Consider the following 20687-nt stretch of genomic DNA (forward strand, 5'->3'; position numbering starts at 1 on the left):
GCGTACATATATAATAAATCTGTATGTGTCTGCATGTGAGTATTCATAACATCTGTATATGCCTTTGTGTGTGTAATACATCTGCTTGTGTCTGAGTGCGTGTTTACGTAATATCTCTGTATCAGTCTACCTACATATATAGTAAATCTGTATATGTCTGCATGTGAGTATACATTACATATCTGTACGTGTCTTTGTGTGTGCATGCGTAATACATCTGCTTGTGTCTGCATGCGTGTTTACGTAATATCTCTGTATGAGTCTGCATACATATGTAATAAGGGGCCGATTTAACAATGTCTGGCGGACATAATACGCTGCAGCGTATCATGTCCGCTAGACATCGCTGAATACATACGCTGTCGGCATTCAGCATTGCACAAGCAGTTCTAGTAACCTGCTTGTGCTATACCGCCCGCTGCAGATTTGCGGTCAATCGGCCACTAGCAGGGGGTGTCAACCTGATCGTATTTGATCGGGTTAATTGCTGTACTCCGCTCAGAGGCGGCAGATCCACTTAAGGCCTGAAGGCTCGCATGGAAACAGGGGGAGTTGGCCCCATTCTGGGCATATATACACATATAAACACATAAATACAGTGCATTGGAGCCCTTTCAGTAAAGGAAACATGTATGCAATATTCATATTTAATAAACTGTTATACTGTACATTTGCTGTAAATATTTCACATTCTAATAGCAGAATATGTTATATATATTTATAAATACTGTATATATATATATATATATATATATATATAAACATTTGTGCAAAAATCATCAGATATATATAAACATGTAGTTTATGAATAAATAGAATAAATATTCTGCTATATGAAGAACATTGGAATGTGAAATATTAATATTTTCATGTCAGGTTAGTGCACTTGAGAATATGCGATCGTGTTTTTGCGCACGAGTAGGGTGTTAGCTTTTTTCCAATTTTTTTTTCTCACTTTAACTTCTATTAGGGAATACTTGAACGCGCACGCAATATTCTATGTTTGGCTGTTTGCGTGCGTCGAGATACTTTCAATTTGTAATACGAGCACAAAAAGTCAAAAATAAAATTTCATGATTCAGATACAGCATATAACAAAAAACTTCCAATTTCCTATTGTGCACAGCCTGTATATATACACAATTTCTAAATCACCGGCTCCTACTTAGCATGTGCAAGATTCACGAGTCTCTGATTGGCTGATGATTGTCACATGATACAGAAGGAAAAGAAAGCAAAGGAAACTTGCCAGAAAAAATCTACTGCTCCTTTGAATTCAGATTAATTGCATTGTATTTGTATTATGCAATTCTATGTATTTAATGAAGCATATTACAGGACAACTATAGAATAGATGGTAATACCCTGAGCTGTGCATAATTCTTGTGTCCCCACTAAAGGTGAATGCTTATCATGCTACCAATGGGAGCAGCACACATTTGTTGTTAGCATATTAAAGAGCCGTTAGTGGAAACGCAAAGTCCTTAGAGAATGTACGTTTTTACCACATGCAATTCTGTAACTCTGCGCCTCACTTGTAATCAAGCCCAAACTGTTTTGTGCAAGCGATATCGTCTTTTTGTAAGCCTTTTTCATTGCGCTGATATTACAAGTTGATATTGCAAGTTGAGCAAAATCGCCATTTACGATTCAATCCTTAACGCAATCACAGAGCCACGGTTGTCTGTTTTCCGGGGGAAAAAAGTTGCACAAAACACATCAAATATACATTACAAAGTACAGTTACACTTCTATTAACACTGTCTAATAAAAAAAATATAAACAAAAATAATGCACACAAAAGTTATAAGGGCTCAAAGATATGAGATCGCAGGGGGTAGGGAAAAAAAAGCTGACAAAGTACTTTAATATAGAGATACATCCACATACATTGCTAAACATGTGTATATATATATATATATATATATGTGTGTGTGTGTGCATATGTATTTATATGTGTGTATATATATATGTGTGTGTGTGTGTGTACATATGTATTTATATGTGTATATATGTATTTATATATGTGTGTGTGTGTACATATGTATTTATATGTGTATATATGTATTTATATGTGTGTGTGTGTACATATTTATTTATATGTGTGTGTGTGTACATATTTATTTATATGTGTGTGTGTATATATATATATATATATATATATATATATGTGTGTGTACATATGTATTTATATGTGTACATATGTATTTATATGTGTACATATGTATTTATATGTGTATATATGTACTTATATGTGTGTGTATGTGTGTACATATGTATTTATATGTGTATATACATATGTATTTATATGTGTATATACGTTGATTGGAGTAGCCGTGCTAGTCCAGAGATTTAGATATCAAAATAACAAGAGTATTGCATTGAGCAATGATACTTTTTTTATTGGACTAACTATACATTTATAAGTTGACAAGCTTTCGGAAGAGTTCCTTCCTTTATCAAGTCTAAAGCAATACTGACCAATTCAATGGAATTTACAGATTATATCTTAAAACACAGAATAGCAAAGAGGACAGAAAGTGCAGGGAGAGGAGGAGTTCTCGTAAAAATCATGAGGGGGGCTTAGGTAACAGGCAGACAGTGTCCAGTGTAGGAGAGCAGACAGGGGAAATATATAGCTTTACATAGAGCATATACTGACATAAAGTTATATATCAACATTGAATCAATATCTATAAAGATGTGAAATTGTATATGCAGGGGGAATCCAAAAGTTAAAAAAGACAAAAGTGTGGACATAGGCTTACCTGTGTACCTATGTATAAAGAATGTGGAATATACAATGTAATTGACTAAATTAAAGTACATTACAGAAAATTCTGATAATGTGTTAAGAATCCAGAGTCCATATTTAGTCCAGAATTAAACAGGTTGAATGAAGTGCATTATCATTTTCATTTCAAAGGTTTTTCTTTCCATGGTGTTTTTGAAGTTGCCATGAAGTTTTTGAAGAATATAAATATATATATATATGTATTTATATATGTATATATGTATTTATGTGTGTACATATGTATTTATATGTATTTATATGTGTACATATGTATTTATATGTGTACATATGTATTTATATGTGTATATATGTATTTATATGTGTACATATGTATTTATATGTGTATATATGTATTTATATGTGTACATATGTATTTATATGTATTTATATGTGTACATGTGTATTTATATGTGTATATATGTAATTATATGTCATATATGTATTTATATGTGTACATATGTATTTATATGTGTATATATGTATTTATATGTGTACATATGTATTTATATGTGTATATATGTATTTATATGTGTACATATGTATTTATATGTATTTATATGTGTACATGTGTATTTATATGTGTATATATGTAATTATATGTCATATGTATTTATATGTGTACATATGTATTTATATGTGTATTGACAGACATATATCTAAACTATAATCACGTTTGTAACACGTCCGGCGCCGTCGGCAGTTGCACACGCATCCTCAAAGGAATGTTGGATGCGTGCGCAGCCACCTCAGCGCGAGACTGCTTCAGGATCTCCAACGCTCAGCTGTAACATAACAGCTGAGAGCTGGAGCTCCTGAAGCTTTAGGCATCTGCCGCATATGGAGCCACTGCACGATCGGTGCTCTGCCTCCATATGAGGCCAGATGCCTGATCGTTACAGACGGTGACACTGTGTGTGTCACCGTCTGTAACGATCTTCTGCTGGTTGCGGTGGGAGGTGTGGCCGGGTGGGCGGCTCAGCAGGGAAGGGGAGGGAGTGGGAGTGCTCTAATAAAAAAAAGGACAGGGGGAGAGAGAGCAAAAGAGAGGGGAGAGAGCAAAAGAGAGGGAAGAGAGAGAGCCAAACAGAGGGGGAGAGAGATAACAAAAGAGGGGGGAGAGAGAGAGCAACAGAGAGGGGGGAGAGAGAGCAACAGAGAGGGGGGAGAGAGAGAGCAAATAAGAGGGGAGGAAGAGAAAAAAAGAGGGGAGGGTGAGAGGGAGAGCAAAAGAGAGGGGGGAGCGGGAGAGCAAAAGAGAGGGAGAGAGAGAGAGAGAGAGAGAGAGAGAGAGAGAGAGAGAGAGAGAGAGAGAGAGAGAGAGAGAGAGAGAGAGAGAGAGAGAGCAAAAGAGAGGGGAGAGATAGAGCAAAAGAGAGGGGAGAGAGAAAGCATAAGAGAGGGGAGAGAGAGAGAGAGCAAAAGAGGGGAGAGAGAGAGAGAGCAAAAGAGAGGAGAGAGAGAGAGCAAAAGAGAGGGAAGAGAAAGAGAAAAAGAGAGGGGAGAGAGAGAGCAAAAGAGAGGGGAGAGAGATAGCAAAATAGAGGGGAGAGAGAGCAAAAGAGAGGGGGAGAGAGAGAGCAAAAGAGAGGAGGAGAGAGAGAGCAAAAGAGAGGGGAGAGAGAGCAAAAGAGAGGTGAGAGAGAGAGCACAAGAGGGGGAGAGAGAGCAAAAAAGAGGGGGGGAGAGAGAGAAAAGAGAGGGGGAGAGAGAGCGCAAAAGAGAGGGGGAGAGAGAACAAAAGAGAGGGGAGAGAGAGAGAGAACAAAAGAGGGGAGAGAGAGAGAGAGAACAAAAGAGAGGGGAGAGAGAGAGAACAAAAGAGAGGGGCGAGAGAGAGCAAAAGAGAGGGGGGTGAGAGAGCAAAAGAGAGGGGGGTGAGAGAGCAAAAGAGAGGGGGGTGAGAGAGCAAAAGAGGGGGGAGAGAGAGCAAAGGGGTGGTGAAAGAATCCATCTGGATGGAATCTTTCACCACCCTGCCTTTTTCTGAATCGCATCCTGGTGGATTCCAAAAATGGCAGGGTGGTTCCGTCACCACAATAGACTGCCCTCTGGGCAGGCTTTCCCACTAGTACACATATAAACGCATAAATATATATATGTACACACATATATTCGTATATATAAGTGCATTAGAGCCCTTTGCCATTAAGTAGATGAAAACATGATAAAACATATCTATGCAATATTCATACTTAAAGGTTTTAACTATGTATTTACTGTAAATATTTCACCTTTGCTAATGCGAATATGCTGTTGTTTGCGCGATGGGTGTTTATTAAAAAAAAACTCCATTGACTTCTATTGGGAATGCGACAATGCGATCATGTTTGTGTGATCTTGGGTGTTATTTTTTTTTTTTTTTCTCCATTGATTTCTATAGGGGAATACATGCACACGCACACAAACATTTCTTAGGATTTTTGCGCTATTTGGGTTACCCCTTGCACAAAATACATGTGTTTTTTTTTTTACTTCTAATACAAGCGCAATCCGACTAGGGCAAAAATGTAACTCTAGCGGAGTTTTTGCGATTGTGGGAAAAAAATTACTGTGCTACTTTAAGGGCTCGCTTCTATTAAACCGTAATTAGGTTTGGGGGTGTGCTTGCAAACCGATAAGTATGTTGGAAGAAATTTTTTATCGACTGCTTCCAATTGCGCGTTATACCTTAATTATTAAAAATAAGTGTAACTTTGTTTTTATTTCTCTTTAGAGGTGATCACAGGTAAGGAGCACAGACGTTAAACGTAATTTGATAGTGTAAGGTCGGGTTACCATAGCAACAAATTTATTTTCATGAAATCAGACATCGGATGGAAGCGTTAACACAAGGTTAAATTATACCTACACGAAAAGAACGACTGTACGCAATGCGCAAAATATATCAATGGAAACCTGATACTTAAATGGAGCCGTAAACTACTTGTATCTGTCAGCCACTTCGGTAGTTTACGGCTCCATTTTTTACGGCTCAATGGAAGCGAGCCCTATGTATTTAACTCCTGCAAAGAGTGCAGGTTGGGAGCTGCAGAGAACCCCTTGCAGGAGTTAAACAAATGATTTGCTTGGTCACTAATGGTAAAATTACATGCACTAGCAAATTCAGATTGGACAGAGCATGACATTTTAAATAACTTTCCAATTTATTTCTATTATCTATTTTCTCTTAGTGCTCTCTGTATCCTTTGTTTAAGAGTAAACCTAGGTGAGTTTAGGAGCGGGCACACATCTTTAGCCATCTGGCAGCAGGGTTTGCAACAATGTATATAGCAATGTTATATAGAGTTGCAAATACTGCTGCCATAGAACGATAAATACACATGCACACTTGTAAGCTCCTATCAGCCTACCTAGGTATACTCTTCAACAAAGCATGCAACGAGAACAATGCAAATTTGATAATAAAATAAATAGAAAGTTGTTTAAAATTGCTGCTCTATCTGAATTATGAACATTTCATTTTGATTTTAAAGTAGGCCATGTCCACTATAATTTCCATTTAATAACAAGCTATCAGTGAGTTGCACAGATGTAGGCCTCAGTTATTTAGACACATTTAGCTGAAGCACTGACATAGGACAGACACACAGAGCTGGGCACAGTGTGCGCAGAATGTTGAACACTTTTTCTGCATTTAGTCCTATTTAACACAATAACTCTTCTTCTGATTAAGGTGGCAGGTGAGAGACTGATCAGGCAGAAGACACTAAATAATTCAGCGGCTCATTGTTGCCTATGTAAAGTGTACAGGACAGGAATACAGAAATAGGGAGATGAGGGAGGAAGGTGCGTTTGCTTGAGCCATTCAGAGCCTTAGCCATGCACTCTTTCTGCTTCTGGGGTTCCAGACATTAATCTGCTACTCCTAAAGGAAAAGATCAAGTTGGTTTCATTTATAGACACATCTCTTTCATTTCTATGTTTTATCTGCTGACAGCACCTTGTAGTTTTCCTTCTGCTCACCTGTGAAGGTGGAAACTGAACAAACAGCAAACGATCATAACTTTTAAACAGGTGGGGTTGATGGGGACTCAGCTTGGTCAGTTAATGCTCTTGTAATTTGTGTGGCTACAAAGATCTGAGAAGCACATAGGACGGCCATTTATAGCAGATCTTCTGGATGTCCAATCATGATGGGTTGTGAAGCGTCAGTTATAGTGCAGTGCCACAGTCTGCTAATGTATTGTAAAATCCTGATGTCACCCCTTGTTAGGGGGAGTTTGTACTCATTGTAGTTTGTTTTTACCTCTGTTTCTTCTCTGGTTGGCTGATATGATTATCAAGCATCAGTACTTTTAGCCCTTCACTGGATTTGACTCCATAAGCAAAAAAAAAGCTTTTATGACTCCACTGTATTAGCTCAGGTCTGATACTTTCCATTGCCATATTTAGTGAAACTGCTATGAAATCTTTGGTTGTGGATTGGACATTTGTCTGAACTTTTACTAGTTTTTGTAATTTCAGATTTTAAAAAGGAAAATTAAATACAGTAAGACAGAATAATCAACAAATATATCATAAAAAATGCAATTTCTTTCAAAGTTGCCTTTCATTAACTTGCTCCCTGTGTCATGTGACAGCCATCAGCTAATCACAGACTCTTATAAGTATTCTGTGAATTCTTGCACATGCTCAGTAGCCTTAAACTGTACATGTAAAAAGACTGCCCACAGTTTTTTAAAAAAATATTTTGACTACTTTGGGGGAATACGTGAACGGGCACGTGATATTCTAACTGTGGCTTTTTGCACGCATCGGGTTAGCTCGCGAATTATAACTTTTTTCTTTCAATTTGTAATACAAGCGCAAGCGCAATGCGCGCAAAGGGTTTACTTCTAGCTCAGTTAGCTTGCGAGCAAAAGAGCTAAATAGCTCTCCACTCGTAATCTGGCCCCAAATTGGCAATAATCTGTTAAAAGGACATTAAAGAAATATTAAAATATATTTTTTTATGAATGCATAATACAGGTCAACAGTAAGAGGTTTACTGCAGAAATATACCATGGATTCCGAATAACATTTCTTTTATTTAGTGCTGGTAACACAACCCATGAAATTAAGCAGTATGGCTGAAGCACAGACACACAGAATGCTGGCAAATGCGTTGTAAATGCCACCAGGGCTCGTGCCATAGCTCTGTCACCGCTGTGCTAAATTGTCGCCTCTATATACAAACAAATCAGTTGCACAATGTACCAGAAATACTCCAGAGTTTCATTACGTTTCATCCACCTCTGTTGTTAGTAAACACATAGCGCCAGATTACAAATGGAGCACAAATTAGCGCTACCGCACGAGCATTAATTGCGCTAGAAGTAAGCTTTTTTGCGAGCATCGTGTTATGAGTTGAAAGTAAACTGTTTTTGCTTGCATGCTAACCTGACGAGCGCAAAATGCCGAACTTAGAACATTGCGTGTGCGTTCACGTATTTCCTCATAGAAGTCAATGGAGAGAAAAAAGTGTTGAGAGCGACAGGGAAGGGGAAGGACGGGGAATCCAAGTGGATGGAGATTTTGGCCCGTGTACACAGCTTTAGGACTAGTATTTAATAAACTGTTTAACTATGTATGTACTGTAAGCGTGCAAGTCAAGCACAGTTAATGCACGTGCGGGGAAAATAAATGGTGCTCCACTTGTAATCTAGCTCTTAATGGATTATTTCTCAAACGATTATAAAAACTTCTAAAAAAAAAAAAAAAAGTTCTAGGCTATTGCATTTTATGGATGTTTTTTTGTGTTTAAATTTGCAAACAAATATATAATTTCTATAAAAAAATGTTTGTTTAAACTTATTTACCGTTTCAGTAAAATGTATATTCTACACTAGCTTAGTATTTACCGTTTTTTTTGTTATTTTTTTTGCTATGCTCTGTTTCCCTTTAGGTGTAAATGCAACTTGCACTCCAATGCCTGTAATTTCCGCGAGGGGGCCTTGCAGTGTGAGTGTGAGCACAACACCACCGGTCAGGACTGTGGGAGATGCAAGAAAAGCTTCCGCAACAAGTCTTGGCGAGCGGGATCCTACACACCTTCACCTCACGGATCCCCCAATGCATGTAAGTCATTTCTGTGTAATGTAATCTAATGAGTTAAAAACACAGCATTAAATAAGGCAGAACATACACCCACCAATCCATGGTCATATCTGTTCATAGGCTGACCAATCCATGGCCATATCTGTACATAGGCTGACCAATCCATGGCCATATCTGTACATAGTGACAATCCATGGCCATATCTGTACATAGTGACAATCCATGGTCATATCTGTACATAGGCTGACCAATCCATGGCCATATCTGTACATAGGCTGACAATCCATGGCCATATCTGTACATAGGCTGACAATCCATGGCCATATCTGTACATAGGCTGACCAATCCATGGCCATATCTGTACATAGGCTGACCGACCCATTGTCATATCTGTACATAGGCTGACCGACCCATTGTCATATCTGTACATAGGCTGACCGACCCATTGTCATATCTGTACACAGGCTGACCGACCCATTGTCATATCTGTACACAGGCTGACCGACCCATTGTCATATCTGTACATAGGCTGACCGACCCATTGTCATATCTGTACACAGGCTGACCGACCCATTGTCATATCTGTACATAGGCTGACCGACCCATTGTCATATCTGTACATAGGCTGACCGACCCATTGTCATATCTGTACATAGGCTGACCGACCCATTGTCATATCTGTACATAGGCTGACCGACCCATTGTCATATCTGTACATAGGCTGACCGACCCATTGTCATATCTGTACATAGGCTGACCAATCCTTTGTCATATCTGTACATAGGCTGACCGACCCATTGTCATATCTGTACATAGGCTGACCGACCCATTGTCATATCTGTACATAGGCTGACCAATCCTTTGTCATATCTGTACATAGGCTGACCGACCCATTGTCATATCTGTACACAGGCTGACCGACCCATTGTCATATCTGTACATAGGCTGACCGACCCATTGTCATATCTGTACACAGGCTGACCGACCCCATTGTCATATCTGTACATAGGCTGACCGACCCATTGTCATATCTGTACATAGGCTGACCGACCCATTGTCATATCTGTACATAGGCTGACCGACCCATTGTCATATCTGTACATAGGCTGACCGACCCATTGTCATATCTGTACATAGGCTGACCGACCCATTGTCATATCTGTACATAGGCTGACCAATCCTTTGTCATATCTGTACATAGGCTGACCGACCCATTGTCATATCTGTACATAGGCTGACCGACCCATTGTCATATCTGTACATAGGCTGACCAATCCTTTGTCATATCTGTACATAGGCTGACCGACCCATTGTCATATCTGTACATAGGCTGACCGACCCATTGTCATATCTGTACATAGGCTGACCGACCCATTGTCATATCTGTACACAGGCTGACCGACCCATTGTCATATCTGTACATAGGCTGACCGACCCATTGTCATATCTGTACATAGGCTGACCGACCCATTGTCATATCTGTACATAGGCTGACCGACCCATTGTCATATCTGTACATAGGCTGACCGACCCATTGTCATATCTGTACATAGGCTGACCGACCCATTGTCATATCTGTACATAGGCTGACCGACCCATTGTCATATCTGTACACAGGCTGACCGACCCATTGTCATATCTGTACATAGGCTGACCGACCCATTGTCATATCTGTACATAGGCTGACCGACCCATTGTCATATCTGTACATAGGCTGACCGACCCATTGTCATATCTGTACATAGGCTGACTGACCCCATTATCATATCTGTACATAGGCTGACCAATCCATTGTCATATCTGTACATAGGCTGACCAATCCAAGGTCATATCTGTACATAGGCTGACCAATCCATGGCCATATCTGTACATAGGCTGACCAACTCATGGTCATATCTGTACATAGGCTGACCAATCAATTTTCATATCTGTACATAGGCTGACCAATCCTTTGTCATATCTGTACATAGGCTGACCAATCAATTTTCATATCTGTACATAGGCTGACCAATCCATGGCCATATCTGTACATAGGCTGACCAATCCATTGTCATATCTGTACATAGGCTGACCAACTCATGGTCATATCTGTACATAGGCTGACCAATCAATTTTCATATCTGTACATAGGCTGACCAATCCTTTGTCATATCTGTACATAGGCTGACCGACCCATTGTCATATCTGTACATAGGCTGACCAACCAATTGTTATATCTGTATAAAGGCTGCCAACCCATTGTCATATCTGTACATAGGCTGACCAATCAATTTTCATATCTGTACATAGGCTGACCAATCCTTTGTCATATCTGTACATAGGCTGACCAATCCATTGTCATATCTGTACATAGGCTGACCGACCCATTGTCATATCTGTACATAGGCTGACCGACCCATTGTCATATCTGTACATAGGCTGACCGACCCATTGTCATATCTGTACATAGGCTGACCGACCCATTGTCATATCTGTACATAGGCTGACCGACCCATTGTCATATCTGTACATAGGCTGACCGACCCATTGTCATATCTGTACATAGGCTGACCGACCCATTGTCATATCTGTACATAGGCTGACCGACCCATTGTCATATCTGTACATAGGCTGACCGACCCATTGTCATATCTGTACATAGGCTGACAAATCAATTTTCATATCTGTACATAGGCTGACCAATCCATGGCCATATCTGTACATAGGCTGACCAATCCATGACCATATCTGTACATAGGCTGACAATCCATGGTCATATCTGTACATAGGCTGACAATCCATGGTCATATCTGTACATAGGCTGACCAATCCATGGTCATATCTGTACATAGGCTGACCGACCCATTGTCATATCTGTACATAGGCTGACCGACCCATTGTCATATCTGTACATAGGCTGACCGACCCATTGTCATATCTGTACATAGGCTGACCGACCCATTGTCATATCTGTACATAGGCTGACTGACCCATTATCATATCTGTACATAGGCTGACCAATCCATGGTCATATCTGTACATAGGCTGACCAATCCAAGGTCATATCTGTACATAGGCTGACCAATCCATGGCCATATCTGTACATAGGCTGACCAACTCATGGTCATATCTGTACATAGGCTGACCAATCAATTTTCATATCTGTACATAGGCTGACCAATCCTTTGTCATATCTGTACATAGGCTGACCAATCAATTTTCATATCTGTACATAGGCTGACCAATCCATGGCCATATCTGTACATAGGCTGACCAATCCATGGCCATATCTGTACATAGGCTGACCAACTCATGGTCATATCTGTACATAGGCTGACCAATCAATTTTCATATCTGTACATAGGCTGACCAATCCTTTGTCATATCTGTACATAGGCTGACTGACCCATTATCATATCTGTACATAGGCTGACCAACCAATTGTTATATCTGTATAAAGGCTGCCAACCCATTGTCATATCTGTACATAGGCTGACCAATCAATTTTCATATCTGTACATAGGCTGACCAATCCTTTGTCATATCTGTACATAGGCTGACCAATCCATTGTCATATCTGTACATAGGCTGACCGACCCATTGTCATATCTGTACATAGGCTGACCGACCCCATTGTCATATCTGTACATAGGCTGACCGACCCATTGTCATATCTGTACATAGGCTGACCGACCCATTGTCATATCTGTACATAGGCTGACCGACCCATTGTCATATCTGTACATAGGCTGACCGACCCATTGTCATATCTGTACATAGGCTGACCGACCCATTGTCATATCTGTACATAGGCTGACCGACCCATTGTCATATCTGTACATAGGCTGACCGACCCATTGTCATATCTGTACATAGGCTGACCGACCCATTGTCATATCTGTACATAGGCTGACCGACCCATTGTCATATCTGTACATAGGCTGACCGACCCATTGTCATATCTGTACATAGGCTGACCAATCCTTTGTCATATCTGTACATAGGCTGACCGACCCATTGTCATATCTGTACATAGGCTGACCGACCCATTGTCATATCTGTACATAGGCTGACCAATCCTTTGTCATATCTGTACATAGGCTGACCGACCCATTGTCATATCTGTACATAGGCTGACCGACCCATTGTCATATCTGTACATAGGCTGACCGACCCATTGTCATATCTGTACACAGGCTGACCGACCCATTGTCATATCTGTACATAGGCTGACCGACCCATTGTCATATCTGTACATAGGCTGACCGACCCATTGTCATATCTGTACATAGGCTGACCGACCCATTGTCATATCTGTACATAGGCTGACCGACCCATTGTCATATCTGTACATAGGCTGACCGACCCATTGTCATATCTGTACATAGGCTGACCGACCCATTGTCATATCTGTACACAGGCTGACCGACCCATTGTCATATCTGTACATAGGCTGACCGACCCATTGTCATATCTGTACATAGGCTGACCGACCCATTGTCATATCTGTACATAGGCTGACCGACCCATTGTCATATCTGTACATAGGCTGACTGACCCATTATCATATCTGTACATAGGCTGACCAATCCATGGTCATATCTGTACATAGGCTGACCAATCCAAGGTCATATCTGTACATAGGCTGACCAATCCATGGCCATATCTGTACATAGGCTGACCAACTCATGGTCATATCTGTACATAGGCTGACCAATCAATTTTCATATCTGTACATAGGCTGACCAATCCTTTGTCATATCTGTACATAGGCTGACCAATCAATTTTCATATCTGTACATAGGCTGACCAATCCATGGCCATATCTGTACATAGGCTGACCAATCCATGGCCATATCTGTACATAGGCTGACCAACTCATGGTCATATCTGTACATAGGCTGACCAATCAATTTTCATATCTGTACATAGGCTGACCAATCCTTTGTCATATCTGTACATAGGCTGACTGACCCATTATCATATCTGTACATAGGCTGACCAACCAATGGTTATATCTGTATAAAGGCTGCCAACCCATTGTCATATCTGTACATAGGCTGACCAATCAATTTTCATATCTGTACATAGGCTGACCAATCCTTTGTCATATCTGTACATAGGCTGACCAATCCTTTGTCATATCTGTACATAGGCTGACCGACCCATTGTCATATCTGTACATAGGCTGACCGACCCATTGTCATATCTGTACATAGGCTGACCGACCCATTGTCATATCTGTACATAGGCTGACCGACCCATTGTCATATCTGTACATAGGCTGACCGACCCATTGTCATATCTGTACATAGGCTGACCGACCCATTGTCATATCTGTACATAGGCTGACCGACCCATTGTCATATCTGTACATAGGCTGACCGACCCATTGTCATATCTGTACATAGGCTGACCGACCCATTGTCATATCTGTACATAGGCTGACAAATCAATTTTCATATCTGTACATAGGCTGACCAATCCATGGCCATATCTGTACATAGGCTGACCAATCCATGACCATATCTGTACATAGGCTGACAATCCATGGTCATATCTGTACATAGGCTGACAATCCATGGTCATATCTGTACATAGGCTGACCAATCCAAGGTCATATCTGTACATAGGCTGACCGACCCATTGTCATATCTGTACATAGGCTGACCGACCCATTGTCATATCTGTACATAGGCTGACCGACCCATTGTCATATCTGTACATAGGCTGACCGACCCATTGTCATATCTGTACATAGGCTGACTGACCCATTATCATATCTGTACATAGGCTGACCAATCCATGGTCATATCTGTACATAGGCTGACCAATCCAAGGTCATATCTGTACATAGGCTGACCAATCCATGGCCATATCTGTACATAGGCTGACCAACTCATGGTCATATCTGTACATAGGCTGACCAATCAATTTTCATATCTGTACATAGGCTGACCAATCCTTTGTCATATCTGTACATAGGCTGACTGACCCATTATCATATCTGTACATAGGCTGACCAACCAATTGTTATATCTGTATAAAGGCTGCCAACCCATTATCATATCTGTACATAGGCTGACCAATCAATTTTCATATCTGTACATAGGCTGACCAATCCATGGCCATATCTGTACATAGGCTGACCAATCCATGGCCATATCTGTACATAGGCTGACCAACTCATGGTCATATCTGTACATAGGCTGACCAATCAATTTTCATATCTGTACATAGGCTGACCAATCCTTTGTCATATCTGTACATAGGCTGACTGACCCATTATCATATCTGTACATAGGCTGACCAACCAATTGTTATATCTGTATAAAGGCTGCCAACCCATTGTCATATCTGTACATAGGCTGACCAATCAATTTTCATATCTGTACATAGGCTGACCAATCCTTTGTCATATCTGTACATAGGCTGACCAATCCATTGTCATATCTGTACATAGGCTGACCGACCCATTGTCATATCTGTACATAGGCTGACCGACCCATTGTCATATCTGTACATAGGCTGACCGACCCATTGTCATATCTGTACATAGGCTGACCGACCCATTGTCATATCTGTACATAGGCTGACCGACCCATTGTCATATCTGTACATAGGCTGACCGACCCATTGTCATATCTGTACATAGGCTGACCGACCCATTGTCATATCTGTACATAGGCTGACCGACCCATTGTCATATCTGTACATAGGCTGACCGACCCATTGTCATATCTGTACATAGGCTGACCGACCCATTGTCATATCTGTACATAGGCTGACCGACCCATTGTCATATCTGTACATAGGCTGACAAATCAATTTTCATATCTGTACATAGGCTGACCAATCCATGGCCATATCTGTACATAGGCTGACCAATCCATGACCATATCTGTACATAGGCTGACAATCCATGGTCATATCTGTACATAGGCTGACAATCCATGGTCATATCTGTACATAGGCTGACCAATCCAAGGTCATATCTATACATAGGCTGACCGACCCATTGTCATATCTGTACATAGGCTGACCGACCCATTGTCATATCTGTACATAGGCTGACTGACCCATTGTCATATCTGTACATAGGCTGACTGACCCATTATCATATCTGTACATAGGCTGACCAATCCATGGTCATATCTGTATATAGGCTGACCAATCCAAGGTCATATCTGTACATAGGCTGACCAATCCATGGCCATATCTGTACATAGGCTGACCAACTCATGGTCATATCTGTACATAGGCTGACCAATCAATTTTCATATCTGTACATAGGCTGACCAATCCTTTGTCATATCTGTACATAGGCTGACCAATCAATTTTCATATCTGTACATAGGCTGACCAATCCATGGCCATATCTGTACATAGGCTGACCAATCCATGGCCATATCTGTACATAGGCTGACCAACTCATGGTCATATCTGTACATAGGCTGACCAATCAATTTTCATATCTGTACATAGGCTGACCAATCCTTTGTCATATCTGTACATAGGCTGACTGACCCATTATCATATCTGTACATAGGCTGACCAACCAATTGTTATATCTGTATAAAGGCTGCCAACCCATTGTCATATCTGTACATAGGCTGACCAATCAATTTTCATATCTGTACATAGGCTGACCAATCCTTTGTCATATCTGTACATAGGCTGACCAATCCATTGTCATATCTGTACATAGGCTGACCGACCCATTGTCATATCTGTACATAGGCTGACCGACCCATTGTCATATCTGTACATAGGCTGACCGACCCATTGTCATATCTGTACATAGGCTGACCGACCCATTGTCATATCTGTACATAGGCTGACCGACCCATTGTCATATCTGTACATAGGCTGACCGACCCATTGTCATATCTGTACATAGGCTGACCGACCCATTGTCATATCTGTACATAGGCTGACCGACCCATTGTCATATCTGTACATAGGCTGACCGACCCATTGTCATATCTGTACATAGGCTGACAAATCAATTTTCATATCTGTACATAGGCTGACCAATCCATGGCCATATCTGTACATAGGCTGACCAATCCATGACCATATCTGTACATAGGCTGACAATCCATGGTCATATCTGTACATAGGCTGACAATCCATGGTCATATCTGTACATAGGCTGACCAATCCAAGGTCATATCTATACATAGGCTGACCGACCCATTGTCATATCTGTACATAGGCTGACCGACCCATTGTCATATCTGTACATAGGCTGACCGACCCATTGTCATATCTGTACATAGGCTGACTGACCCATTATCATATCTGTACATAGGCTGACCAATCCATGGTCATATCTGTATATAGGCTGACCAATCCAAGGTCATATCTGTACATAGGCTGACCAATCCATGGCCATATCTGTACATAGGCTGACCAACTCATGGTCATATCTGTACATAGGCTGACCAATCAATTTTCATATCTGTACATAGGCTGACCAATCCTTTCTCATATCTGTACATAGGCTGACCAATCAATTTTCATATCTGTACATAGGCTGACCAATCCATGGCCATATCTGTACATAGGCTGACCAATCCATGGCCATATCTGTACATAGGCTGACCAACTCATGGTCATATCTGTACATAGGCTGACCAATCAATTTTCATATCTGTACATAGGCTGACCAATCCTTTGTCATATCTGTACATAGGCTGACTGACCCATTATCATATCTGTACATAGGCTGACCAACCAATTGTTATATCTGTATAAAGGCTGCCAACCCATTGTCATATCTGTACATAGGCTGACCAATCAATTTTCATATCTGTACATAGGCTGACCAATCCTTTGTCATATCTGTACATAGGCTGACCAATCCATTGTCATATCTGTACATAGGCTGACCGACCCATTGTCATATCTGTACATAGGCTGACCGACCCATTGTCATATCTGTACATAGGCTGACCGACCCATTGTCATATCTGTACATAGGCTGACCGACCCATTGTCATATCTGTACATAGGCTGACCGACCCATTGTCATATCTGTACATAGGCTGACCGACCCATTGTCATATCTGTACATAGGCTGACCGACCCATTGTCATATCTGTACATAGGCTGACCGACCCATTGTCATATCTGTACATAGGCTGACAAATCAATTTTCATATCTGTACATAGGCTGACCAATCCATGGCCATATCTGTACATAGGCTGACCAATCCAAGGTCATATCTGTTCATAGGCTGACCGACCCATTGTCATATCTGTACATAGGCTGACCAATCCTTTGTCATATCTGTACATAGGCTGACCGACCCATTGTCATATCTGTACATAGGCTGACCAATCCTTTGTCATATCTGTACATAGGCTGACCGACCCATTGTCATATCTGTACATAGGCTGACCGACCCATTGTCATATCTGTACACAGGCTGACCGACCCATTGTCATATCTGTACATAGGCTGACCGACCCATTGTCATATCTGTACATAGGCTGACCGACCCATTGTCATATCTGTACATAGGCTGACCGACCCATTGTCATATCTGTACACAGGCTGACCAATCCATGGTCATATCTGTACATAGGCTGACCAATCCAAGGTCATATCTGTACATAGGCTGACCAATCCATGGCCATATCTGTACATAGGCTGACCAACTCATGGTCATATCTGTACATAGGCTGACCAATCAATTTTCATATCTGTACATAGGCTGACCAATCCTTTGTCATATCTGTACATAGGCTGACCAATCAATTTTCATATCTGTACATAGGCTGACCAATCCATGGCCATATCTGTACATAGGCTGACCAATCCATGGCCATATCTGTACATAGGCTGACCAATCCATGGCCATATCTGTACATAGGCTGACCAACTCATGGTCATATCTGTACATAGGCTGACCAATCAATTTTCATATCTGTACATAGGCTGACCAATCCTTTGTCATATCTGTACATAGGCTGACTGACCCATTATCATATCTGTACATAGGCTGACCAACCAATTGTTATATCTGTATAAAGGCTGCCAACCCATTGTCATATCTGTACATAGGCTGACCAATCAATTTTCATATCTGTACATAGGCTGACCAATCCTTTGTCATATCTGTACATAGGCTGACCAATCCATTGTCATATCTGTACATAGGCTGACCGACCCATTGTCATATCTGTACATAGGCTGACCGACCCATTGTCATATCTGTACATAGGCTGACCGACCCATTGTCATATCTGTACATAGGCTGACCGACCCATTGTCATATCTGTACATAGGCTGACCGACCCATTGTCATATCTGTACATAGGCTGACCGACCCATTGTCATATCTGTACATAGGCTGACCGAACCATTGTCATATCTGTACATAGGCTGACAAATCAATTTTCATATCTGTACATAGGCTGACCAATCCATGGCCATATCTGTACATAGGCTGACCAATCCATGACCATATCTGTACATAGGCTGACAATCCATGGTCATATCTGTACATAGGCTGACAATCCATGGTCATATCTGTACATAGGCTGACCAATCCAAGGTCATATCTGTACATAGGCTGACCGACCCATTGTCATATCTGTACATAGGCTGACCGACCCATTGTCATATCTGTACATAGGCTGACCGACCCATTGTCATATCTGTACATAGGCTGACCGACCCATTGTCATATCTGTACATAGGCTGACTGACCCATTATCATATCTGTACATAGGCTGACCAATCCATTGTCATATCTGTACATAGGCTGACCAATCCAAGGTCATATCTGTACATAGGCTGACCAATCCATGGCCATATCTGTACATAGGCTGACCAACTCATGGTCATATCTGTACATAGGCTGACCAATCAATTTTCATATCTGTACATAGGCTGACCAATCCTTTGTCATATCTGTACATAGGCTGACCAATCAATTTTCATATCTGTACATAGGCTGACCAATCCATGGCCATATCTGTACATAGGCTGACCAATCCATGGCCATATCTGTACATAGGCTGACCAACTCATCGTCATATCTGTACATAGGCTGACCAATCAATTTTCATATCTGTACATAGGCTGACCAATCCTTTGTCATATCTGTACATAGGCTGACAGACCCATTATCATATCTGTACATAGGCTGACCAACCAATTGTTATATCTGTATAAAGGCTGCCAACCCATTGTCATATCTGTACATAGGCTGACCAATCAATTTTCATATCTGTACATAGGCTGACCAATCCTTTGTCATATCTGTACATAGGCTGACCAATCCATTGTCATATCTGTACATAGGCTGACCGACCCATTGTCATATCTGTACATAGGCTGACCGACCCATTGTCATATCTGTACATAGGCTGACCGACCCATTGTCATATCTGTACATAGGCTGACCGACCCATTGTCATATCTGTACATAGGCTGACCGACCCATTGTCATATCTGTACATAGGCTGACCGACCCATTGTCATATCTGTACATAGGCTGACCGACCCATTGTCATATCTGTACATAGGCTGACCGACCCATTGTCATATCTGTACATAGGCTGACAAATCAATTTTCATATCTGTGCATAGGCTGACCAATCCATGGCCATATCTGTACATAGGCTGACCAATCCATGACCATATCTGTACATAGGCTGACAATCCATGGTCATATCTGTACATAGGCTGACAATCCATTGTCATATCTGTACATAGGCTGACCAATCCAAGGTCATATCTATACATAGGCTGACCGACCCATTGTCATATCTGTACATAGGCTGACCGACCCATTGTCATATCTGTACATAGGCTGACCGACCCATTGTCATATCTGTACATAGGCTGACCGACCCATTGTCA

The 20687-nt window shown here is 41.1% G+C and overlaps 1 protein-coding gene across 1 annotated transcript in view; it reads left to right on the top strand.

Annotated features, from left to right (window-relative positions):
• NTNG2 (netrin G2) overlaps nucleotides 1–20687 on the top strand; it is a 251734-nt gene that overhangs the window by 121866 nt on the left and 109181 nt on the right. Inside the window, exon 3 of the mRNA XM_053695408.1 lies at nucleotides 8679–8851. Within this exon, the coding sequence (XP_053551383.1) occupies nucleotides 8679–8851 (173 nt within the window). The remainder of the gene's footprint in view (nucleotides 1–8678; nucleotides 8852–20687) is intronic.

Source organism: Bombina bombina, chromosome 12, assembly GCF_027579735.1.
Source record: "Bombina bombina isolate aBomBom1 chromosome 12, aBomBom1.pri, whole genome shotgun sequence".
NCBI classification, from domain to species: domain Eukaryota; kingdom Metazoa; phylum Chordata; class Amphibia; order Anura; family Bombinatoridae; genus Bombina; species Bombina bombina.